We start from the raw sequence: 27,663 nt of genomic DNA on the forward strand, positions 1-27,663 counted from the left end.
GATTCTAGATTTGTTTATTAGGCTGTGTGCTGTTGTTTCAATAAAATCAGTGTTATACCAGAGGGAGATTATCACTTCATGACTAGGAGTCTCTTGCCTACTCATGTACAGCTCTGTATAAAGCCCCCGTTACACACTGCGATATCGCTGTAAAGTCACCGATTTTGTGACGTTATAGCGATATTGCTAGCGATATCGCTGTGTGTGATACTTACCTCCGACCGGCTCCCCCGCTGGTTATCGCTGATCGCGCGAGAAGCTCCTGGACCATTCCTCGTCGGTCACTTCCTGCGGCGCTTCCTGTGGCGCCGACGAGCGACGCGTGGAACCGGACGGGAGGACGCAGGATCGCAGCGTCTGACAGGTAAGTAGCGATCCCCGACGACTTCAATGTCGCTGGTGAGATCTGCCTGTGTGGCAGCTCACTAGCGACGCACCAGCGATCCTGACCGCGTCATATCGCTAGTCGGGATCGCTGGTGCATCGCTAGGTGTAACGGTACCCTAACTCTGCCCCCACCATTGATTAGCAGTTATGTGGCCGCTTTCTGTGTGCACTGTATATTGACAATCAGTGGTGTGGGCAGAGTTATACCCAGCTCAGCATTCTGAGCAGATAAAACTGTGATTTATCACAAATGCTGCATCCAGTAAGCGAAGTGACACATTGCTGGAATCAGGGTCTCTCCTTTACATCATGCTGCTCTCAGGTAGCAAAAACCTGCTGACAGATTCCCTTTAAATTAAAGATTGCTGACAACTTCATTGGAAACAGACGACCATACAATGACTTGATTCGACAGATGATGTCAATGAAGACAATGATCTGAGAGTTCATATACAAATGTCCCATCCTTTTATTCTCCCAGTAAATAAGCAGCTGCCGGAGGTTTCTGGTTAATGTGTAATCCACTCTACCCATAGAGAACACAAACACTCCGCCGATCCCAGAAATCCATAACTAACCATTGCTCGACATATATCTCTAACTGAAATCGCTCTCCTTTTTGAGGGTGTCACTAGTGGTGTTTGCGGATAACAGTGCTGTTCATTTCATCATTTAGGGTGTGTGCACACGCTGCTGATTCTGCTGCGGATTGATCCGCTCGGATTTTGCAAAATCCGCGGGTAAATCCGCAGGTCAAAAGACCTGCGGATTAGCCTGCGGTTTTGCCCTGCGGTTTATCACCTCTACAATGGAGGAGATGGTAAACCGCAGCGGAATCCGCTTTCTGCGGATTTGAAACCGCAGTAAATGCGCGCGGAAATATCCGCACCGTCTGCACTGCGGTTTCCATTTCCCATAGGATATTATGGTACGGTTCCGCAGGGCCAAAACCGCTGCGGATCCGCAGCAGAATCCGCAGCGTGTGCACACTTATATTCATCTCATTTCATTCTTACACTAAAAAGATGTTGAGAAATGTCCTAATGCACATGACATAATGACGGGGCACAGAGAGCTGCCTGAAGAACTGTGTGAAATTTGCATGATATGTACATCAAATCTCCAGCAGAACTGGTGTGGTGTGTATCACCTTGAGCTGTCCAGAGATCTGATCTGATTCCTCTCGGGTATTTTGGGAGCTGGAGGGTTTGAAGCTGATATGAAAGGCTGTATGTGTGAGATAAGAGGAGCCCTTGAACAGCCTGTGGAGATAGACCGGCCTTGCAGATAACAGACCTCTCGCAAGGACTCACGTGTGGTACCGAGGTGTCTCATTATGTCATACAGCCCACTCGGGGACTATGTCCTGAAGGTTGAGCAAATTTTAGGCAGACATGTCAATGTTACGCATACATCTGCTAGATTAAAAAATTCCATGTGTCAAATTATTATTTTTGTGATCTCTGGATGTTATTGATGGCCTTTTACCAATTCCACTGTTATCTACAATGTATGAATTTACACAAAGTGCTTTAAAAGTAGCAAAAAGCTCACTTCACTGACAAAAAGCTGCTAATCAGTGGTGTGGGCGGGGTTGAAGGTTGGACCAAGAGGCACAGTACATCTAGTCCGGTAGTGATAATCTCTTGCTGATAAAACACTGATTTTATTGAAACAGCAACGCACAGCCTAAAAAGTGACAAATTGCTGGAAAATCAGCTTTTCAGGCCCTACATCATTCTTTTCTCAGATTGCATAGTAAAAGCCTGCTGATCGATTCCCTTTAAAGGGTTATTCCAGTCTTCTTAGATGGGTAAACTTGCAGAGTATACCTTTCGTTTAAGTTTTGGCATGTCAAATATTGGGGAAGGTTTATTTTGACTCCTTTATTCTAGCGATGAGTTGGGGTCTCATCATACAATCAGTGACTGTGTGGCCAAATAGAAAGCCTTTAGATGCAATCTTAAAGGAGGCATCCCCTCTTAGAAAGTCCTGGTTGCAGTTTGTTATTAAAAAAACAAACATACCGTATCTTACTCACTCTGCTCAGATCCAGCTCTGAGTCTGCACTGCTGTTGCTGGTGTCACTTATTGGCTGTAGAACTGACATCACGTTGATAACGTGGCGGCTAAATCAGTTAGCTCTGCCTCTTCGCCCGTGTAGCCGAGCCCTTGAGCTCACAGATTGGCTGTTGACATGACATGAATGCTGCAGCTAATGACAAACACTGGGAGCAGAGGAGACTGATGAACCTGGGAATGGTGAGTACATTACAGTGTTTTTTCTTTGTTTTTTTGTTTATAATAACAAACCGTGCCCGGTAATTTGGACTTTCTGAAAGGGTGCAACCCCTTTAACTATCGAATATGGCCTAAAGGGCTGCCTGTCAGAATAACAATGGTAGTCATAACACAAGGCTGAACAGATAATCCATACATGGTCGAGTAGGATTAAAACTTTCTCATGGTAAATAGCATAAAAAAACAACAATCATGCCAGACATGGGTTTGTCTTGTCTTTTTTTCTGTCCCCTCTCCCCAAAAAGTGATATAAAGTTGTATGCACCAAAAAATGTTCCAATGAGAATGTCAAATCTTCCTGCAAATAATAAGCCCACTGAAGGCTATGGTGATAAATTCTCCCTCAAAAATAATACAATTTATACAGTACTTTGTGTGCCAAAAATGGTGCCAACTCGTCCTGCAAAGAACAAGTGCCCATATAGCTCTGATTTGACTTTTGAAGTGAAAGCGACATGAAAAACTAAAATTCCTGCATCCTCATTGTACAATTTATGCTGTTTCTCCAAGGGTTTATTGCAAACAATAAAATCTTGGTATAGTTGTTTGACGGTTTTAATAAAATTAGGATTCTCACTTCGAAAAAATAAACGCTTGCATATTGTATTTTCCTTTGTCTGGTTGAGTTAATGATGTTTACCTGATCCATGAAAATTCTCTCACCTTCTATGCGGTGTCAGGATGGAAGGACATTTTTTTTCCCCCTATGAAGCTATGTTCACAAGTTGTGTTTTTGTTATTCAAATTTTAAGCTGTGTCTTAAGCCCCCTTCTCACATAGAGATCTCTCTTTGTGTGACACGTACCTGCGACCGGATCAAATCCCCCCCCCCCCCCGCGTTGGATATCGCTGATCGCGCTCGAACATCCTGGGCCATTTCTTCCTTGTTGGCGTCCCGCTGGCGCCGACTAGCGGCGCATGGACGCAGGCGGAAGTCATCATCGCTGCCGTGTGACAGGTAAGAGAGACCGCCAATGGATCGCTTATCGCTGCTGCGTCGCTCGTGAGATCTTCCTATGTGGCAGCTCACTAGCGACCATTTAGCGATGCACCAGCGATCCTGACCGGGTCGTATCGTTGTCGGGATTGCTGGTGCATCGCTAAATGTAGCAGGACCCTTACAGTACCAACAAAAGCTCTGAGATTTCAGAAATCTCATGCACACACTATTTTTTTTTTCTTCTGACTGAATTGAAAAACTCCTGCATTTTTGAAAACTGCAGCATGTCCCTTTGTTTCAGCATTTTCACAGCGTTTTTTCACTCATAGAAAGCAGTGAGTAAGTGCAAAAACGCAGGAATCAGGTTTTGCTGCGTTTTTACTGGAAAAAAAAAATAGCAGGTACAGCAGTATGTGAAACCTATCTATTTTTGTGATTTTCTCCCCCCCCCCCCCCCACCATAATGTCTTGGTCTCCTCGCCTGAGAATGCTAGTTAGGATTAGTACAGTTTAATTAAATTATTGATGTGTGTAAAATAAACATTGGTGGACCAAGGTGTGAGATTGAATAATGCCTGACCAACTCAAGCACTGACCAAAGTGTAAAAGTAAACTGTGCCCTACAAACGCAATACTTTGCCAATGTCTTAGGCCTGTTTCACACATCCGTTTTTTGACGTCCGCCAAAGTGTGAAAAAACGGATCCGTTTCAGTTTTGCCACAAACGGATGCTACCGGATCCGTTTTTTGGACGGATCCGCTTTAGCCACTAGTGCAAGTCTATGGGAAAAAAAACGGATCTGCCAAAAAAAATGGCGGATCCGTTTTTTTTCTAAAATGGCGGGTTTTGATTGACGTCAAAAAACGGTTGTGTGAAACAGGCCTTAGGTAAACTATTCCCTACCAATTCAATTCCCTCCTATGTGATTGTGTATTTTTTAATGAACTCATATGAGCTTTTTTGTTCAGAATAGTCACTATTTTTTCAGGCATGAAAATCTTTTTCCACTAAATGATTTGATTAAATTGCCCTTTTTTCCCACAATGGTTTTATGGTATCATATATGTCTTGCATTGGTGACCTGACACTTTGTATTGTTCATGCATCTATGTTGGAAGCAGAGCTGAACTTTGGAATCCTGAAAAACGCAGCAAAAAAAAATGCATCGAACGCAGCAAAATCTGCTTTTTTTGTAAGCAGCTTCTTTACTGGCAAGACAGCAGATTTTGCCTGAAGAAAAAAAGCACAACATGTGAACTTTGCCTAAAGCACAGTTATGTAAATTTGACTGGCGGGATAGTTTTACCTTCCTCCGGATACATATAATATTATTATTATTATTATTTATTATTATAGCACCGTTTATTCCATGGCGCTTTACATGTGAGGAGGGATATACATAATAAAAACAAGTACAATAATCTTAATACAAGTCACGACTGGTACAGGAGGAGAGAGATATGAGTATACAGATTTGGACAGTGAGGAAAAACCCACAATGGTTGCTGAAATCACTTGAAATAGACAAAAGCAATATTCAATTTAAATTTACTGAATATCTACTAGTGATAATATAATCAGACATTGCTTTTAAATCGTGGTGCTAGCTGCGGGTGGCGCTTTATCAGATTGATCTCGCAGTGGGTTCAGTAAATTAGCTCCGGCAGATTGAGACCTCGGCTCGTCATTTAGATGTGATCTTAAACTGCACGTGCACCAGTGCCATTTTCATGAAGACTTGCAACATCAATCATTCTGCGCAAGCGCCTTCCACAGCAAGGATGGCGCCGGTGCAAAATTTTAAATAAGGAAGAGGATAAAGACACTGGAGGCAGTGGAGTAGCCTGGCAGAGCTGAAGACACTACCCACAGGGCCACCCCACAAGCTCCCCTTCATAAATGGAGACCAAAACTTCGAATGATTTTTAAAACAACCAACCTGCGAATTTCTTCACTGAATGTATGTATCACTCTAACAGCACCATTATGAACATACCTTCAGTTTTATATGACTAACCCAGATCAGAGGTTCTCTTTAACAGGAAAAAAAACCCTAGTGAAAATGTAATGTGCCAAAACAGTTGCCCTTAACGTAATATTTTATTGCACAACCTTTTGATGCAATCACTGCATACAAACAATTTCTGTAACTCTCAATGAGACTTCTGCACCTGTCCACAGACTTAGTAGCTAAGTGCTCCTGCTGCCTCAGGTATAAAGGTTCCTTCTCAAGACTGCATGTTTCATCTCCTTCCACGGATATTCAATAGGAGTTAGGTTAGGGCTCATTAAAGGCACTTCACAATAGTCCAATGCTTTGCTCTTAGCCATTTTTGCATGTTTTTATCTGTGTGCTTTTGGGTCATTATCCTGTTGGAGAAGCCATGGCCTGCAACTCTGACCAAGCTTTTTGTCACAGGGCGACACATTTCGCTCCATGATGCCTTGATAGTCTTGATATTTCAATGTACTATGCACAGATTCAAGGCACTGTGTATAGCAGGGTGGGCACCACATAATATCAAAGATATTATGATAGTGCTGAATGTCTATGGAGAAAGACCCGCACACCAGAAGACTTCATCCACTTCAAATTTATGTTAAAAACCTATAACACTGCCCTTCACCTCGCCAAACAGACCTACTTCACCACCCTGATCTCCTCACTAGCCAACAACCCCAAGAAACTTTTCAACACTTTTCACTCCCTCCTCAGGCCAAAAGCACAAGCCCCTATCACAGACATTTGTGCTGATGACCTGGCCTCCCACTTCACAGAAAAAATAGATAATATCCGTCAGGAAATCTGCTCCCAACCACCAAGTGCTGTGACTCCCATCCCTTCCTGCATCTCCCATGGCTCACTTTCCACATTTGATCCCATCACAGAAGAAGTCTCCAGACTCCTCTCTTCTCGTCCGACCACATGCACTACCGACCCCATTCCCTCACATCTTCCCCAGTCTCTCTCTCCAGTCGTCACAACTCACCTAACTACAATCTTTAATCTCTCCCTCTCGGGCATTTTCTCATCCTCCTTCAAACACGGCATCGTTACTCCATTACTAAAGAAACCCACTCTCGACCCATCCTGCGCAAACAACTACAGACCAGTCTTCAATCTCCCCTTCATCTCTAAACTTTTGGAGCGCCTAGTTTACGCCCGCCTTACCCGTTACCTCTCTACTCACTCCCTTCTAGACCCTTGACAGACCGGCTTCCGCCCCCTACATTCGACTGAAACTGCACTGACTAAAGTGACCAATGACCACCTGACAGCAAAACGTAACGGTGACCACTCTCTGCTCTTTCTTCTTGACCTATCTGCAGCTTTCGACACTGTTGACCACCATCTCCTACTCTCTAGGCTCCAGTCACTAGGCATTAAGGACACTGCTCTCTCCTGGTTCTCTTCCTATCTTTCCGACCGCTCCTTCAGTGTTTTGTTCTCTGGCTCCACGTCATCTCCTCTTCCTCTCGCTGTCGGGGTACCTCAGGGCTCAGTCCTTGGCCCCCTTCTCTTCTCTCTCTACATGGCCCCAATTGGACAGACCATCAGCAGATTTGGCTTTCAGTACATCTCTCTATCTGAAACTCAACCTCTCCAAAACTGAACTTCTGCTCCTGCCGTCTACTAACCTCCCTAAATCTGACATTTCCCTCTCCGTAGGTGGCACTAAACTGTGTTCCAAATTATTATGCAAAAAGAGTTTAGGAGTGATAAGGTTAGAATTTTTTTTTGTTTGTCATTTAAACTCATTGATGGTGATGTGTGTCAGGGCTCTTTACTGAAAGCAATTGCAGATACCTGTGCAAATTAGTTTGGCAGGTGTGTCCAAATAAAGGCAAGACTACTTAAGAAGGCTGTTCCACATTATTAAGCATCCTACATTTTTTGCCGAAATGGGAAAGAAAAGGGATGTGTCGGCTGCTGAGAAGCAACAAATTGTCGAGTATTTAGGTCAAGGCATGACTACAATCAACATTGCCAAGACACTTCATCGTGATCATCGAACAATCAAGAAGTATGTAGCTGATTCCCAGCACACACGTGTGCGTGCTGATAAGGAAAAATTGAGGACTCTTTCCAACAGGCAATTGCGTCAGGTTAAAAGAGCAGCTGCAAAAATGCCTTGACATAGCAGCAGACAAGTTTTTGTAGCTGCTGGTGCCGCCAATGTCCCCCGAACAACAAGATGCAGGGTCCTTCAGAGGTTTGCAGCTGTGCGTAAGCCATCCTGTCGACAACCTCTATCCACTGCACACAAGCAGAAACGGCTCAAGTGGGCCAAACGATACATGAAATACATGAAGACTGACTTCCAAACTGTTTTGTTCACCGATGAGTGCCATGCAACGCTTGATGGTCCAGATGGATGGAGTGGAGGATGGCTGGTTGATGGACACCCCATGAAAACACGGCTAAGGCGCCAACAAGGAGGAGGTGGAGTAATGTTTTCGGGTGGAATCATGGGAGAGAGATTGTCGGCCCCTTTAGGATCCCTGAAGGGGTAAAGATGAACTCCATAATCTATGTGGAGTTTCTAAAACAGCACTTCCTGCCATGGTTCAAGAGGAAGAACCGTGCTTTCCACAGCAAGATCATTTTCATGCATGATAGTGCACCGTCTCATGCTGCAAATAACACATCTGCATCTCTGGCTGCTATGGGCATAAAAGAGGACAAACTTATGGTGTGGCCACCATCTTCCCCTGACCTCAACCCCATTGAGAACCTCTGGAGCATCATCTAAAGGAGTGTCTATGATGGTGGGAGGCAGTTCACATCTAAGCAACAGCTCTGTGAGGGTATTCTGTCCACATGCAAAACAATTGAAGCACAAACCATCCAAAAACTGACAAATTCAATGGACGAGAGAGTTCAGAAGCTTCTTTCGAACAAGGGGTCCTATGTGCAAATGTAACATCACCTAGAATAAAGTTTTGACTTGAACTGTTTGATTTAATTTTGTAATAAGCTGATAATGCTTATAATTTCACAATTGACCATTTTTTTTGATCAAAATAAAATTAAAAAGGTTGAAAACTGCTGTGCATAATAATTTGGAACATGCATTTTGAGAGTTTATTTTTAAAAATATACTGTTTTCATAGGCAGTTTGTTCAAAAACATTGCAATTTTCCTAGAATATTAGATGACTGGAAAATAACAATGACTGCAATTCATATTGGTAATTTAGAGAAAATATGAGGAAATATTTTTTGCATAATAATTTGGAACAGAGTGTATAATAACACCCTTGCAGCAGGCGTGCTGTCTGGGTGTTACAGTATATTTGACACTAATCTCTCCTTCACATCCCATATACAATCTCTTGCCCGCTCTTGCCGCTTACACCTAAAGAACATCTCTGGAATCCGCCCTTTTCTCACCATGGAAACAACAAAAACCCTCACTGTAGCATTGATCCACTCCCGCCTGAATTACTGCAACGCTCGATTAATTGGCCTCCCCGTTACTTGACTATCCCCTTTCCAGTCCATACTTAATGCAGCAGCCAGGGTCATCTATCTGGCTAATCGGTACTCGGACGCGTCCGCTCTTCGCCAGTCCTTACACTGGCTGCCCATTCATTATAGGATCCAATTCAAAGTACTTGTTCTCACCCACAAAGCTCTCCACAGTGCAGCACCCCCCTACATTTCCTCCCTCATTTCTGTCTATCGGCTAACCGACCGCTGCGCTCTGCAAACGACTTTCGACTAACCTCTGCACTAATCCGTACCTCCCACTCCCGACGCCAAGACTTCTCCTACGCTGCGCCAATCCTCTGGAATGCTCTACCCCAAGAAATTAGGACTATCCACAATTTGCATAGTTTTCGGCGCTCCCTCAAAACACATTTGTTCAGAGCGGCCTATCACGTTCATTAATCAAAATCATTCTATGTGTAAGTGTGCATGAGTAGCCCATCCATCCCTCACTCCCTCAAGATGGCTGGACCATTATTGTAAATACACCATTGTAAATACACACCTGTACTTTGTATCTCCCCCACCTCATTGTAGATTGTAAGCTCTCACAAGCAGGGTCATCTTATTTTGTGTTAATTATTGTATTGTTAATGTTGTTACTTATGACTTGTGTTTTGAAACTGTTAAACTGTAAAGCGCTGCGGAATATGTTTGCGCTATATAAATAAATATTATTATTATTAAAGATAATAAATCACATAGCCGGGTGCAACTTAATGCGCTAGCAAGAATGTGAACTGGAACCAAGAAAAAAAGAGCGCAAATGATAGTGCACATACCATGAATAAACATTATTCATGATATATGCTATGTGTGCACTATCATTTGTGTCCTTTTTTTCTTGGTTCCAGTTCAGATTCAAGGCACCTTGTGTCAGATGCAGCAAAGCAGCCCAAAAAAACCTCTTCCATGTTTCACAGTAGGTACAATGCTCTTTTATTTGTACACTTCATTTTTGCTTCTGTGAACGTAGAGCTGAAGTGACTTGACAAAAAATTCTAGTTTTGTCTCATCTGTTCAAAGGACATTCTCATTCTCCCAGAAGCTTTGTGGCTTGTCAATATGCATTTTGGAAAATTCCAGTCTCCTTTTTTGAACCAAAAAAGCTGTAGGAGAGATCGACGCAAATAGGGTCTTATCTGAGAAATACAGTGAGCTTTACGATCAAATTAAACTTGCCTGTTTAATCTGTGAAAACAGCATATAAAGTGAGGTCATCTGCAGCAGATCCACGGGTCAGCAAGTGACCGTCAGACATCAAAAGGTAATGAGAGTTAGTGGATAACCTCCACGTTGCCAACAAGATTAAGACATACAGTATATCCCAGTGTAGTAAAGTAAGATGATGGTTTATTTAAACGCGTTTTGAAGTACAAAGTTACTTCTTCAGGAAAAACCATCTATACATGGTTTTTCCTGAAGAAGTAACTTTGTACTTCGAAACGCATTACTTTACTACACTGGGATATATGTCTTAATCTTGTCGGCAGTGCGGAGATTATCCACAAACTCCTTTTACCTTCTAAAGTCTCCCTTTTTGTGATTTGCTTTCATCAGTGGTTTCCTCTGTCGTCCTCCATGAAATCCCCCCAACTGCTGCACTCAGAAACCCCTCTAATCTTATTAACGTTCCCTGCATGCCATTTGTCTCTCTTAATTGTGCCCTTTGGAATTCTCGCTCAGTGTGTAACAAACTCTCCTTCATCCATGACTTCTTCCTTTCTAATTCTCTTAACCTTCTGGCTCTTACTGAAACCTGGATCTAGCAGTCAGACACTACCGCTGCTGCTGCTCTTTCATATGGTGGACTACACTTCTCTCATACCCCAAGATCTGACAATAGAGCAGGTGGAGGCGTTGGTCTGCTCCTATCACCCAAATGTACCTTTCAGGTTATCCCTCAAGTACTCTCATTTGTTTTCCCTTCTTTTGAGGTCCAAGCCGCCAGACTCTACACCCCCTTCTCCATGCGAGTGGCAGTGGTATATCGTCCTCCCGGCCCCTCCCATCAGTTCCTGGATCATTTTGCCACTTGGCTTCCACATTTTCTCTTCTGTGACATCCCTACCCTCATCATGGGCGATTTCAACATCCCCATTGCTCTTCCCTCCTCCCCATCTGCTACTCACCTTTTATCTCTAACCTCCTCGTTTGGCCTTTCGCAGCTTACTAATTCTCCAAAGCATGAAGACGGAAACTCCCTCGACTTGGTCTTCTCTCGGCTTTGTGCAGTGGATGATTTTGCAAATTCCCCTCTCCCGCTCTCTGACCACAACCTTCTTTCATTTTCTATCAAGAACTGCCAGGCTGCTCAGTTCACCCCCACTGTCCATATTTATAGAAACATACAGGCCATTAACACCCAGAAACTTATGAAGAACTTGCAGTCTTCATTGGCCCCTATCTCCTCCCTCTTATGTCCTCATTCTGCATTGAAGCATTACAATGAAACACTTCAAAGTGCCTTGGATGAATTTGCACCTCCTATAGATAGAACACTACAACACAGACAGCGACAACCCTGGCACACCCTGCAAATATGTTTCCTGCAGCGGTGCTCCAAGTGCGCCGAACGTCTGTGGAGAAAATCCAACCTACCCGAAGATTTCATCCATTATAAGGTTATGCTTCGAACATACAACACTTCCCTTCACCTCTCAAAACAAACCTATTTCAACACCCTCATCACCTCACTGTCCAATAACCCTAAATGTCTCTTTGACACTTTTCATTCTCTACTCAACCCAAGAGTACAGACCCCAACCACGGAGCTTCGAGCTGACGATCTGGCCAATTACTTCAAAGAAAAAATTGACCAGATCCGACAAGAAATTATTTACCAATCACCTCATACTATGCACTGTCCTCCCTCCCTCACTGCATCTAGCTCACTCTCTGATTTTGAACCAGTCACAGAAGAAGCAGGCTCCTTGCATCTTCTTGCCCAACTGCCCAACCACTTGCACCAGTGACCCATTTCCGTCACATCTCCTCCAGTCCCTTTCCCCTGCTATAACCACTCACCTAACTAGAATATTTAACCTCTCTCTCTCTTCTGGTATCTTTCCCTCCTCATTCAAGCATGCCATCATACATCCACTACTTAAAAACCATCCCTCGACCAAAACTGCCGCTAACTATAGACCTGTCTCTAATCTTCCCTTCATCTCTAAACTTCTGGAATGCCTGGTCCACTCCCGTCTTATCCGCTATCTCTTTGATAACTCTCTTCTCGACCCTCTCAAATCCGGTTTCCGCTCTTTACACTCTACTGAAACTGCCCTCACTAAAGTCTCTATTGATCTAACCGCTAAATCAAATGGTCATTACTCCATGTTAATTCTCTTGGATCTCTCTGCAGCATTCGACACTGTGGATCATCAGCTCCTCCTCACTATGCTCCGTTCCATTGGCCTCAAGGACACCGTACTCTCCTGGTTCTCCTATCTCTCTGACCACTCCTTTACTGTATCTTTTGCTGGTTTCTCCTCTCATCTTCCCCTTACTGTTGGGGTTCCACAAGGATCAGTCCTAGGCCCCCTCCTCTTCTCTTTGTACACTGCCCCTATTGGTCAAACAATCAGTACATTTGGTTTCCAGTACCATCTCTATCCAGATGACACCCAATTATACGCTTCTTCTCCTGACTTCACGCCAGCCTTTCTAGAAAACACCAGCGATTGTCTAAACGCTGTGTCTAACATCATGTCCTCACTATATCTGAAACTGAACCTGTCAAAGACTGAACTCCTTGTGTTTCCTCCCGCTACTAATGTACCTATACCCGACATTGCCATTTCCGTGTGTGGTTCCACTATTACTCCCCAGCAACATGCCCGCTGTCTTGGGGTCATACTTGACTCCGAGCTTTCCTTTGCCCCCCACATCCGATCACTGGCTGGCTGGCACCTCAAAAACATTTCTAGAATTAGACCTTTTCTTACATTTTACTCTGCAAAAACTCTTACTGTTTCTCTTATTCATTCTCATCTCGACTATTGTAACTCTCTTCTAATCGGTCTCCCTCTTACCAAACTCTCCCCCCTCCAATCTGTCTTGAATGCTGCAGCCAGGATCATATTCCTCGCCAATCGTTACACAGATGCCTCTACCTTGTGCCAGTCATTACACTGGCTACCCATCCACTCCAGAATCCAGTGCAAACTTATTACCCTCACCCACAAAGCGCTCAATGGCTCAGCACCACCCTACATCTCCCTTGTTTCAGTATACCACCCTACCCATGCCCTCCGTTCTGCTGATGACCTGAGGTTGGCATCCTCAATAATCAGAACCTCCCATTCCCGTCTCCAAGACTGTACAGGTGCTGCGCCAATTCTTTGGAATGAACTTCCCAGGTCAATACGATTAGTCTCCAATTCCTACAATTTTAAGCGTGTCCTGAAAATGCATTCATTCAGACTGGCCTACCGCCTCAACACATTAACCTAATCTATCCCTGTGTGGCACAGTCAAAAGTTTTACCATAACCAGGTTACCCGCATCATGTTCCCACATGCTTTATGCATCCATTAGCCCTCTGTGTCTGTACTGTTACACACTTAACATTATGGCTGGTCCAAACAGGGCAATTGTTACCACCCACCTTTCGTGTCTACCTTTTTCCTTATAGATTGTAAGCTTGTGAGCAGGGCCATCATTCCTCTTGGTACTTGTTATAATCTATGTGATTGTTATGCTGTAATGTCTATTGTCTGTACAAATCCCCGCTGAAATGTAAAGTGCTGCGGAATATGTCGGCACTATAGAAATAAAATTTATTAATATTTATTTATATAGCACCATTGATTCCATGGTACTGTACATGAGAAGGGGTTACATACAAATTACAGATATCACTTACAGTAAACAAACTAACAATCACAGACTGATACAGAGGGGAGAGGACCCTGCCATTTCGGGATTACATTCTACAAGATGGTGGGGAAGGAGACAGTAGGTTGGGGGGTTGCAGTAGGTCCGGTGTTGGTGAGGCGGTAGCGGGGTCATTGCAGGCTGTAAGCTTTCTTGAAGAGATGGGTTTTCAGGTTCCGTCAGAAAGCTCCGAATGTGGTTGATAATTGGACGTGTTGGGGCACAGAATTCCAGAGGATGGGAGAAGTCTTGGAAGCGATTAGGTGAGAAGAGAAGGAGGTCTTGGGAGGACCGGAGATTACGTGAGAGAAGATATCGGGAGATTAGTTCAGAGAGATATGGGGGAGACAGGTTATGAATGGCTTTGTGAGTATTAGTAATTTGAATTGGATACCCTGTGGGAATGGGAGCCAGTGAAGAGATTTGCAGAGAGGTAAAGCTGAGGAGTAGCGAGGAGAGAGATGAATTAGTCGGGCAGCAGAGTTAAGGATGGACTGGAGAGGTGCGAGAGTGTTAGCAGGGAGATCACAAAGGAGGATGTTGCAGTAGTCGAGTTGGGAGATGATGAGGGCAGGCACAAGCATTTTAGTAGATTGAGGGTTGAGGAAAGGACGGATTCTGGAAATATTTTTGAGCTGAAGGCGACAAGAGGTGGAAAGAGCTTGGATGTGCGGTTTGAAGGACAGGGCAGAGTCAAAGGTTACTCCAAGGCAGAAGACTTTTGGTACGGGGGAAGGCGTGATGTAATTTACTGTAATAGATAGATCAGGTAAGGAAGATCTGTGAGATGGAGAAAAGATGATGATTTAATCCATATTGTAAGAGAGAAAAGATTATTGGGAAAGAATACATCATCAGTACTAAATGCATTAATACCGTCACATTTCTTTTTCTCTCCATACAGAATGTTATCAACACTTTTACACAAACTGCCCTCTCTGAACGCTGCAGCTTCTTTGGAAATGTGACTGTGGGGAGAGATGTTACTGTAGAGGAGCTGCAAGAAGCCTATCATGCTGTAGTGTTGGTAAGTGCTGAAGGACCATAAAAGGGTACCTCAAATGCTGTTTGGTCTCTCATTAGAGGTTTAAAGGCAGAAGACATGGTTGACACATCATTCACTACCGATGCCAGTCCAAATGTACCATGCTTCTCCTGAAAAGATCACATCTTGTAAGTTGCCGTCAAACAGGAGATGAGCTTGGCAGCACCATTCTCTAAGAAGCATCTGTCACCAGAGAACTGAAGGCGTAGATGCACCTGTTTGGGGTGAAGGGGGCATATGGTTACCTGTGCAGAAGCCGCGTGAGCTATTCTTGATGACAAATAACCTGCTTTTATATATGACTTATAAAACAACATTCTGCTTTTAGTGGCCTCACTCTGCCTGCTAATTGCCTTGGCATCAGTGTCTTTGATTTGTGGGATCTAGCATACAGCCTAAGTGACTGCTGGTAATCAAGAGTAATAAAGGAAAATCTCATACTGTGACGTGTATACCTTCGGCAATTCTCGTAGACTGTCAGAACTGTAGGACAATGCAAGAGTCTCTCAGGACCAGAGGTTGAAGTCTGTTGAGCTAGATGGCGCTTCTGATATAGTGATGGCGGCTTACTTTATTATTTTTTAGGTTCCCTGGAGCATCTCTGTCTTATTTGAGCTTCACAGTCCAGGATTCTTTAAAATCCAGTACTGTTGAGTGTCATTGTTATTGGGGTCAGGAGAATGATACACTACTAGTCTCTCAACTAAGTAACATATTTACAGATATCTAAGTTAATTCTGAAAAGGCAATGGTGATTAGTAAAAGACTGCAACCTTTGCAGATGTCACTTATTTATTTACATAGGTAACATGAAATTAGAAAAAACGTCTTCCCCTTTCTTACAGAATCAGCATCATTGACCAATTTAAACTCCGTTGTGTGACCGTAAATTGAATCAGTAAGGATAGGACATAATTATTCTGTTAGTGGTGTGAATAGTGTCTCTTCATTATGTTAGAGCAGCCCTAACTTCAACTTAGTGTATCGCCGGTGAGAATAAAAATACACAGGCTTGTGATTTCCAACAATCTCCAAGGAGGAGTGTTTGCTATTTTATACCTTTTGTGAATGTAGGTGTTTTGTTAAAAAATGTCAGCTTTTTATGTATAATAGCAAATGGTAGAATTCGTAGTTGCATAATAAGTAAAAGACACTCCCTGTGTCCACCCAGCGTAGTCGCTCCCCTGAATAGTTCTTTGTTCTAAATTCTTGTATGAACGTCCACAGTCTGTGAGATTTGATAGAACTGAAGACATTAACCACTTTTTTAGGCTTACTACTATATAAAATGCAGGTTTACAGTAATTTGACATCATTTTCCTACAGAGCTACGGAGCAGAAGAAAAGCGGGAACTAGGGATACCGGGAGAACAGCTTCCAGGCGTATATTCCGCCAGAGACTTTGTGGGCTGGTACAATGGACTTCCAGACAATAGATATGTGAGTTTCTTTCATGTAGAGCAGCACAGGAGAAATAATCTACGGGGCCTTCTTTTTTTTTTTGCTTACTTACTAGAGGACATCATTTACAAACCAAACTGTGGGATGTAAATAAGGCTACTTTTACACTAACCGCATTTTTTGCGGGCCGTATCGTCGCAATTTTTACATGCCACCGCAATAACGGGCCGCAAAAAAGCTTGCAGATCACCGTTTTTTATTTTTCCAATACTTTTGAAATAGTATTGGGAAAAAAAAAAAAATGGCGTTCTGCAAAACCGGAAGTGATTGTTTTTCAATGGGAGCCGTGTCCGTATGCTGTATAAAAAAATCGAGCAGGCTCTATCTTTATCACGGCCACAAATATGGCCATACGGCGCATCGTGCCGTTTTTGCCGGCGATTTTGCAGCCCCATAGGAATCTATTGGGGCCGCAAAATTGGCCCGCAAAAACACGGTAAGTGTAAAAGCAGCCTTAATGTAGTCATTTCTTCTGGGCTATCTGAGTGTTGTGGAGTTGGGTGCATGAATGTAGTGTGATGTAGAAGGTGTCAGTAAATTCTGAAGATTTTAATACCGTTAAGTTTCACATCAATTATATCATCCTTCGAGTAGATTTATATGTGCGCTCTCTTATCAACATGAATGTTGCAAAGGAAATCTAAGGTCATGTAAAATCCAAGGTCTTTAAATGGAAATTTGCCTGGGCTATTATGGGCTTTTGTGAATATATGTTAGTGCTTGCTAATCCAGACCATATTATAATGATTAATATCTGATATAATAAAGTTGATGCCAAGCACTGATCTCAGGATGCCCAAACTATTACATATGCTCTTTATTACAGTGGAATATATCAATAAGGGTGTGCTGTGTGTACAGATCCTGTGCCTATAGAAGCTAATGTAAGCTAACTGCCTCATCCCTGCAGCAGTGGCACCTGATATTGGAGTCTGGGGACTATTTTGCACACTCCTATATCCTGTTAGTTTAGCTTATTTTTGTAACATACAGGATCTTTATAACTTAAACCCTCCAGCCTTTACACATATTGCAAAAGATCATACAGCCTGCAGAAAATCTGAGTGATGTTCTTTGTTCCAGTTATCGCCAGACCTGAGCAGTGAGACGGCTGTCATCTTAGGACAAGGAAATGTTGCTCTGGACATTGCCAGAATGCTGCTTTCCCCACTTGAGCTGTTAAAGGTCAGTGAGCTCTTAGAAAGAAGCGGGTCATTCCCCAAACTAAAATTGAACTATATGGAGAGCTTGGGTCCTGTAAAAGTCATACATGTACTGTGGATTTAGTAAATGTATGTTAAGAGAAAAATAGTTTAGTTACATATGGAAATGAGGAGGCTTTGGTGCACCCTAGGTGTGGCCAAGGGTTCTCTGCACCTTTCCACCCCTTTCTGTATGGGGATTAGCAGTGCTCAATTTTGAGCACTACCTGATCTAAATCCCCATCCCTGCACATACCGACAATGACAATGTTCGTGCCCACAGAGTTCTCATTCCCCTCTCCTGTGTATAGCAACAGCTAGCTATACATAGGATAACAAAGCCTTGGCGGCTGATTCTGACAGTAGAGTGCGGTGAGAACGTGCACATTGACAGTGTACAGTATGCGGACTCCTATTTCCCTCTGCTGTGTGTAGCGGCCACATGCTGCTTTGTGATCCTGTGTGCACACTTAGGGGCCTCTTTCACACTTCAGTTGTTTTGAAGTCAGTTGAAATCTGCCTGTTGTATAAAAAACGGATCCGCCGTTTTTTCCCATAGACTTACATTAGCGGCGGATTGCGACGGATGGTCGTCCGCTGCATCTGGTTTTTGACGGATTCGTTGTAATTTTAGCATCCACCGTCTGAAGTGGACTGACAAAGGAACGTTTTTTTTTAGCGGCGGACCCGCCTTTTTTAAACAGAACATGCCCGGAAAATTTTACCATGCAAGCAACTTAACCCTAAATGCCGTTCTGGAACAGACCAAAAAATCCTCCTCCTTCCTTTCGTCCTCCTCTTTCTCCTCCTCCTCCATTTTTTACATAGCGGAAACGGATCCATTTTTTCACACTTTGACGGTTTGCAACTGATGTCAAAACACTGAAGTGTGAAAGAGGCCTTAGTGACATTGTGTTAGTTCTCACCCCTTTCCTGTTTGCATCGGCCACTGCAGCTTTAGTGAGCAGCCACAATACACAGGAGAGGGGGATGAGAACTCTGCCCTTGCACCTACTGATAATGTGAAATATCATTACTAGAACAGAAACCATATAAGTATATAACCATGCAACAGGACCCTGTGCCTATTTAAGGGACCTATTGAATCACAGAATAAGGACACTCCTAAACTGGATTAAAAACTGAAGACAAAGAGTAGATGTCTGAAAAATGTATATGAAAACAATCTTTTATTACACTCACAATAGGCATGTACAAACATATAACAAACATCTAGATCAGTTGCAGGTCTGTATAAACAGTCGTGTACCTAAATCACTTACTGGGGGAAGGGGAGTGTTGGTTTAATGAAAAGTGCTTAGTCCTTATGTAAACTTTATAGTCACTCAGAGGATGTGGGGCAATTATGGTTTCACTATATAGTATAAAGCTAATTCATTTAACGCATGTGCTGTATGATGACACCATCCCAACATACATAGAGAGGCTCTTACTCATAGTCAGTTGTGTCTGATGACATGCGAACAGCCAAATCTATTTGTGAGAGGGTTCATTAGTGTACAGCTAACATAGAGGAACCCCAATAATTGACTGACATAAAATATAACTTTTAATTGTTTACTTTAAAAGGGACAAACGACATGAACAAACACCATACTAAAAAGTGCACACTGCGTTCACCCTATAGATACACCCTGACCTGAACACCTATCTGACTGCAGAGGTTGGCACCCTATAAACAACGTATATCAGAATGGCGCCCCTGGTGACTGACCCTACTGTTCTATAATGCCCTAATGACAAGTGATGGTTTACCAACTTTCATACCATTGAAGGACAATACTAAATAGTGACAGTCAGAAAAAAGGAAGTAAACAATTAAAAATTATATTTTATATCGGTCAATTATTGGGGTTCCTCTGTTAGACATGCGAACAGCCCCAACTCACGTTTTACGTTGTCTTCCATTATACATTTTTACATGCCTTTTGTGAGTTTAATAAAAGATTGTTTTTATTTACATTTTTTCAGACATTTACTTCTTGTTTTCGGTTTTTAACTCACTGATAATGTGTACGCAGGCGCTGGGTCCCTCAGTGTCAGTATGTGCAGGAATTAGATGAGACATTGCAGTCACCAAGGGGCAGAGTATTTTATTTGAGTGGGCGGAAAGGTACCCCGAAGCGTCCTCCTTTACATATGTAATAAACAACATTTACTAAAATCTACAGTACATGTATGATTTTTATAGGGGATAAGTTCCCTATACAAAGTTCTAAATAGTTCAATTTCAGTTTCAGTGGTGACAGACTCCCTTTAAAGGAATCATAAAAATGGCTGCTTTATATAAGCTGAAGCATTGACCTAAACACTGTTGCATATTTTTGTCTTTTACAGAAAACCGATATCACACAACCTGCTCTTGAAGCCCTATCTCAAAGTCAAGTCAAGAAAGTCTGGCTGATTGGACGCCGTGGACCCCTACAAGTGGCATTTACGATAAAGGTACAATTTAGATTTGGTATATTTCGTTATAACAGTAACAAATTTCTGTTCAGAACTTGTAATAATTCACTCAAGTCACAATCTGATTTTAGGACACATTAAAACCAATGTCACCCAGTATAGAGCAGTCTTCAGTATATCGCTCCTTTCCGGTTTCCCTTCAGATACAGAGGAAAGAGGAAGTTTGGGTTCGAGCAGTTAGATAGGGCTGCCTGCTTTGTGTTGAACATGATATACATCTTGTAAAAATTCAAGCTTCTCATCTATCTCTATATATAAAAATTATTAGTATTATTTATTTATTTATATAGCACCATTGATTCCATGGTGCTGTACATGAGAAGGGGTTACATACAAATTACAGATATCACTTACAATAACCAAACTAACAATGACAGACTGATACAGAGTGGAGAGAGGACCCTGCCCTTTCGGGCTTACATGCTACAGTATGGTGGGGAAGGAGACAGTAGGTTGGTGGGTTGCAGCAGTTCCAGTGTTGGTTGAGGTGATATCACCAGTAGTGGTGAGAGAGAAGGAGGTAGCGGGGTCATTGCAGGCTGTAGGCTTTCTTAAAGAGGTGGGTTTTCAGATTCCGTCTGAAGGATCCAAATGTGGTTGATAGTCGGACTTGTTGGGGCACAGAATTCCAGAGAATAGGGGCTATTCGGGAGAAGTCTTGGAGGCGGTTGGGTGATGAGCGAATAAGTGTGGAGGAGAGAAGGAGGTCTTGGGAGGACCGGAGATTACGTGAGGGAAGGTATCGGGAGATTAGTTCAGAGACATATGGGGGAGACAGGTTATAGATGGCCTTGTAGGTCAGAATTAGTAATTTGAACTGGATACGCTGAGGGAATGGGAGCCAGTGAAGAGATTTGCAGAGGGGAGAAGCGGAGGAGTAGTGAGGAGAGAGATGAATTAGTCGGGCGGCAGAGTTAAGGATGGACTGGAGAGGTGCGAGGGTGTTAACAGGGAGACCACAGAAAAGGATGTTGCAGTAGTCGAGGCGGGAGATGATGAGGGCATGCACAAGCACGTTAGTAGATTGAGGGTTGAGGAAAAGACGGATTCTGGAAATATTTTTGAGCTGGAGGCGACAGGAGGTTGAAAGAGCTTGGATGTGCGGTTTGAAGGACAGGGCAGAGTCAATATGTGTGTGTGTGTATCACCAGCCAATCACGAAGCATCTTTCATTTCACCAGAGCTGTTCAAAAGAAGCTAAGCTGTGATTGGTTGCTATGACCAACAGTTTTCCTTGCAACCAATCACTAAGCATCTCTCATTTCACTAGAGCTGGTTAAAAGTAGCTGAGCTGTGATTCGTTGCTATGCGCAAGTTTTCCCACTTGACAACACCCCAGCAGACACTGACATAGTGGGAGAAATCTAGCATCCCCAGGAACATAAGCTCCAGCCATCGTCTGTCCCCCAGAAAGGAGCAGTGAGTACATGACAGAAATGAATCCCCCCTCCCGTGTGGTATCATTAAGTGACACACATGAATGTAGAAAAGTGCACATATTAAATGTCATGTGGATTTAATATTTTCTCACAGACACTTTCATGCATTATTGATGTGTTACTGTGCTCTGATGCTGTCAGTTTTTTTAAAGTGCTACTTTCCCCATAATTCACCTGAATATACCACGTAATGCTTTTCCCATAACAACCCATTAAATATGATACTATACTGCATACAGATGCTGTACATCCATGAGCAACTCAGCCGGACAAATTACAAGTTGACCTGGGATCTTAGTGAACCATGTTTCTGTGCAATTTCACTATTCTACTTTTACTGGCTTTGATGGGATGATGTGGGATATTATGGTGAATGTGGCTATCCGGAGTGGGCGGGGCTCTACACTCAGCTTTATATATATAACGATGTGGGATATTAGGGGTAGTAGTCCGGTGGCTCTGGCTGACTGCTGTGACCTGGAGATACCCTATACCATCATGTACTGTCAAGCAATCTCCAGGTCACAGCAGTGGAGCTGCAGACTGCACATGCTCATAGACTCCTGTCCTATTAATATTCTAGGACATATCTTGTCCAGTGTAACAAGACTGAAGCCATTTTAACCCCTTCATGACATGTTACGTATAGTTACCATATATACTTGAGTATAAGCCCACCCCCCCCCCCCCCTAATTTTGCCACAAAAAACTGGGAAAACTTATTGACTCAAGTATAAGCCTAGGGTGGAAAATGCAACAGCTACTGGTAAATTTAAAAATAAAAATAGATACCAATAAAAGTAAAATGAATTGAGACATCAGTAGGTTAAATGTTTTTGAATATCCATATTGAATCAGGAGCCCCACATAATGCTCCATACAGTTCATGATAGCCCCATAAGATGCTCCATACAAAATACACCCCATATAATGCTGTACAAAGGTTAATAATGGCCCCATAAGATGCTCCACAGAATAATGTGCCCCATATGCTGCTCCATAAAGGTTATGCCCCCATAAGATGTTCCATAGATTATGCCACCATAAGATGCTCCATAGATTATGCCCTCATAAGATGCTCCATAGATTATGCCCCCATATGCTGCCCCCATAAGATGTTCCATAGATTATGCCCCCATAAGATGCTCCATAGATTATGCCCCCATATGCTGCCCCCATAAGATGCTCCATAGATTATGCCTCCATGTGTTGCCGCTGCTGCATTTAAAAATAAAAAAATGACATACTCACCTCTCCATCGCTGAGTGTCAGGTGCCGGTGTCACTGCTGGCACCTGAGATATTCACCTGTCCCCCGGTCCATCGCTGCTTGCTGCTGTCTGGCACGTCATCTGTCAGTGACGTTGAGACTGCAGGGGGCGCTTCGCGCACTAACCACGTCACCGTGCCCTCTGCTGACAGATGAAGTGCCAGACAGCAGCAAGCAGCGATGGACCAGGGGACAGGTGAATATCGCTATACTTACCCGTCCTGGCACGGTCTCTGCAGCCCCCAGCTTCTCCGCGATCTCCCTTCCTGCCTTCAGCGGTCACGTGGTACCGCTCATTAAACTCATGAATATGCGCATATTCATGCGTTTAATGAGCGGTACCATGTGACCGCTGAAGGAAGGGAGATCGCAGAGAAGGTGGGTGCTGCACAGACCGTGCCAGGACGGGTAAGTATGACCTGACACCCCCGCTCCCCCTCCGACCCCCTGGCGTATATGACTCGAATATTAGCCGAGAGGGGGACTTTCAGCCCAAAAAAATGGCCTGAAAATCTCAGCTTATATTCGAGTATATAGGGTATGTCATGTGTCGTGTCCCTTCCTCTGAAGGCTCACACGCTGAGCCCGCATCTTTTCTCACACGACATCTGATTTAAATCGGCCATCATATATCTGCAGGTGGAGCGGTGTTCCGCCCATGACTGATAACCTATTAAACCTGCTGTCAGTCTCTCATTCCATTCTCCCGTGACGTGACATGACAGCCAGAGGTCTGCTAATGACGCCTGTCATTATGATCCTTCCTGTGAACAGCCAGTCCATAGAAAGCATTCATCGGATATCATGGTTATCTCTATACTACATAGGCGTGCTGAAGCAATGTTAAGTATAGCACAAGCGATCGGACGATTACAGCTTCAAGTCCCCTAAGGGGACTATTAAATACAGTGGAAAGTAAAAAATGTAAGTATTAAAAAAAGAAAAAGTTCAAATCACCCCCATTTTGCCCATTGAAAATAAAACAATTAAATATACACATTTGGTATCGCTGCATTCAGAAATGTCTGATCTATCAAAATAAATTAATCCAATCGATAAATGGCGTAACAAGAAAAAAAAATTAAAATGCCAAATTTTCATTTTTGGGCCACCGCAACATTGCAATAATATGCAGTAAGAGGCGATCAATACATCTTAACTACCCCCAAATGGTAGCCGTAAAAATTTCAGCTCAGGGCTCAAGAAATAAGCCATCACACAGCTGTATATCCCTAAAAATAACGCTATGTGTCTCAGAATATGGTGACAAAAGCAAAAATGTTTATTCATACAAATTTTCATGTTTTTTCCACCACTTAAATAAAAAAAACACTATATACAGGTGCTTCTCACAAAATTAGAATATCATCAAAAAGGTAATTTTTTTCAGTTCTTCAATACAAAAAGTGAAACTCATATATAGAGTCATTACAAACAGAGTGATCTATTTCAAGTGTTTATTTCTGTTAATGTTGATGATTATTGCTTACAGCCAATGGAAACCGAAACGTCATTATCTCAGTAAATTAGTATAATCAACAAAAAAACACCTACAAAAGCATCCTAAGTATTTAAAAAGTTCCCTTAGTCTGTTTCAGTAGGCTCCACAATCATGGGGAAGACTGCTGACTTGACAGATGTCCAGAAGGCAGTCATTGACACACTCTACAAGGAGGGAAAGCCACAAAAGGTCATTGATAAAGAAGCTGGCTGTTCACAGAGTGATGTATCCAAGCATATTAATGGAAAGTTGAGTGGAAGGAAAAAGTTTGGTAGAAAACGGTGCACAAGCAACCGGGATAACCGCAGCCTTGAAAGGATTGTTAAGAAAAGGCCATTCAAAAATTTGGGTTAGATTCACAATGCGTTGTATGCTGCTGGAGTCATTGCTTCAAGAGCCACTACACACAGACGTATCCAGGACATGGGCTACAAGTGTCACATTCCTTGCATCAAGCCACTCATGACCAATAGACAACCCCAGAAGCATCTTATCTGGGCCAAAGAGAAAAAGAACTGGACTGTTGCTCAGTGGTCCAAGGTGTTCCAGGTGAAAATAAATTTTGCATTTCATTTGGAGATCAAGGTCCCAGAGTCTGGAGGAAGAGTGGATAGGCACACAATCCAAGCTGCTTGAGGTCTAGTGTGAAGTATCCACAATCAGTGATGGTTTGGTGAGCTATGTCATCTGCTGGTGTAGGCCCACTTTGTTTTATCAAGACCAAAGTCGGCGCAGCCGTCTACCAAGAAATTTTAGAGCACTTCATGCTTCCCTCTGCTGATAATCTTTTTGGAGATGGAAATTCCATTCTCCAGCAGGACTTGGCACCTGTCCACACTGCCAAAAGAACCAATACCTGGTTTAAAAACAGTATCACTGTGATTGATTGGCCAGCAAACTCGCCTGACCTTACCTCATAGATTCTCTATGGGGTTATCGTCAAGAGTAAGATGAGCGACACCAGACCCAACAATGCAGACGAGCTGAAGGCTGCTATCAAAGCAGCTTGGGCTTCCATAACACCTCAGCAGTGCCACAGGCTGATCGCCACGTCGCATTGATGCAGTAATTGATGCAAAAGGATCCCAGACCAAGTATTGAGTGCATTTACTGAACATACAATTCAGTAGGCCAACATTTCGGATTTTAAAATCATTTTTCAAGCTGGTGTTATAAAGTATTCTAATTTACTGAGATAATGACTTGTTTTCATTGGCTGTAAGCCATGATCATCAACATTAATACTGTCAAAATTTGAGTCAAACAGGAAATGACATGCATTTTTTGTGTAGGTATAGGAATTTTGTGAAGCCCTGTGATTACAGCAGCACTGGCAGTAATTCATGCAGACAGCCTCTCTCTTTTTATGTTATGAGAGATTTGCAACCCGGAGTGTACAGATGGGATAGAGGTGTAATGTACAGCTCTGGCAAAAAATAATCAGATTCACTACATGTCTGACAGCCAGTCCTTTCCAGTGTCAGTTGAATTCCAACTAGAATACACCTCATTCGACTTAATGTGCTTCTGATTAGGTGATCACCTGAACCAAATCTTATTTAACAAAGGAAAGTATAAAAAAAAAATACCCTGCTGTTGTTTTCACAGTCCTCTTGCAATATGACAAGCTGGATGGCAAAACAAGTGCTAGTAATATCCCAAAAGTAATAAGAATGAAAAAATAACTTTTAACCATGCCAAAGGAGTTGAAAAGAAAATTCTTGAGTGTGGAAAAGTGCTCAATTGTGGCTTTACTAGCAGAGGGATACAGTGAGCATCGTGTTGCTTCCATCCTTAAAATTTCTAAGACGGCAGTCCATTACAACAAGGTCAAGCAACAGACTTGGGGACAACAAAGCTACAGACCGGCAGAGGGCGAAAACGACTCTCCACTGACCGCGGGTTGACCGTCACCTTATTCGAAAGTCACTCAGCAACCGCAGGATGACATCAATTAGCCTACAAAAGGAATGGCAAATGGCAGCTGGGGTGAAGTGCACGGCAAGAACAGTTCGCAACAGGCTCCTAGAGGTAGGGCTCGTCATGTAAAGGTGGAAAAAAGCCTTTCATCAATGAGAAGCAAAGGAGAGCCAGGCTGAAGTTTGCCAAAGACCATAAGGATTGGACCGTAGAGGACTGAAGTAAGGTAATCTTCTCTGATGAGTCTAATTTTCTGCTTTGCCCAACACCTGGTCGTCTAATGGTTAGACGGAGACCTGGAGAGGCGTACAAGCCACATTGTCTTGCACCCACTGTGAAATTTGGTGGAGGATCAGTGATGATCTGGGGATGCTTCAGCAAGGCTGGAATTGGGCAGGTTAATTTTTGCAAAGGACGTATGGATCAAGCCGCATATAAGGTTATTCTGGAAAAACAGTTGATTCTTTCTGCTCAGGCAATGTTCCCCAACTCTGAGCACTGTTTTTTCCAGCAGGACAATGTGCCGTGCCACACAGATAGGTCAATCAATGTGTAGAAGAAGGACCACCACATCAAATCCCTGTCATGGGCAGCCCAATCTCCAGACCTGAACCCCATTGAAAACCTCTGGAATGTAATCAAGAGGAAGAAGGATAGTCACAAGCCATCAAACAAAGAAGAACTGCTTAATTTTTTGTACCAGGAGTGGCATAAGGTCACCCAAAACCAGTGTGAAAGACTGGTGGAAAGCATGCCAAGACGCATGAAAACTGTGATTAAAAATCATGGTTATTCCACAAAATATTGATTTCTGAACTCTTCCTGAGTTAAAACATTAGTATTGTTGTTTCTAAATGATTATGAACTTATTTTCTTAGCATTATTTGGGGTCTGCAAGCACTGCATTTTTTGTTATTTTTCCCATTTCTCATTTTCTGAAAATAAATACAAAATGTAGTGCTTGGAAATTCGAAGACATGTTGTCAGTAGTTTATAGAATAAAAGCGCAATTTACATTTTACTCAAATATACCTATAAAGAGAAAAATCAGACAAACTGAAAATTTTGCAGTGGTCTCCTAATTTTTGCCAGAGCTCTATATTGTAATGCCAGCTTGCAGGCTTGTTAGTGGCTAATAATGGGACATTTGGGTTTTTATTTGTTTGTACACTTCTTTATTTGTAAAGTTTAAAGGGTACTTTTAATGTCCTAACATGATATAAGGAAAGTTCAAGCTTGGAAAGTATAAACAATAAAGAACCAATGTAGTTAGAGATCGGGGGGTGCGACTAGAGCAAGCTTGTGGCATTGAACATAGTGCCAAAATAAAAAAAAAAAG

At 42.8% G+C, this 27,663-nt stretch overlaps 1 protein-coding gene across 1 annotated transcript in view; it reads left to right on the forward strand.

The window, feature by feature from the left end:
• FDXR (ferredoxin reductase) overlaps positions 1-27,663 on the forward strand; it is a 59,405-nt gene that overhangs the window by 17,636 nt on the left and 14,106 nt on the right. Inside the window, exons 4-7 of the mRNA XM_073587987.1 lie at positions 14,905-15,027; positions 16,372-16,485; positions 17,590-17,691; positions 20,067-20,174. Of these exons, the coding sequence (XP_073444088.1) occupies positions 14,905-15,027; positions 16,372-16,485; positions 17,590-17,691; positions 20,067-20,174 (447 nt within the window). The remainder of the gene's footprint in view (positions 1-14,904; positions 15,028-16,371; positions 16,486-17,589; positions 17,692-20,066; positions 20,175-27,663) is intronic.

This window comes from Dendrobates tinctorius, unplaced genomic scaffold (assembly GCF_039654945.1).
Source record: "Dendrobates tinctorius isolate UK_male_01 unplaced genomic scaffold, ASM3965494v1 ptg000103l, whole genome shotgun sequence".
In the NCBI taxonomy this organism is placed as follows: Eukaryota; Metazoa; Chordata; class Amphibia; order Anura; family Dendrobatidae; genus Dendrobates; species Dendrobates tinctorius.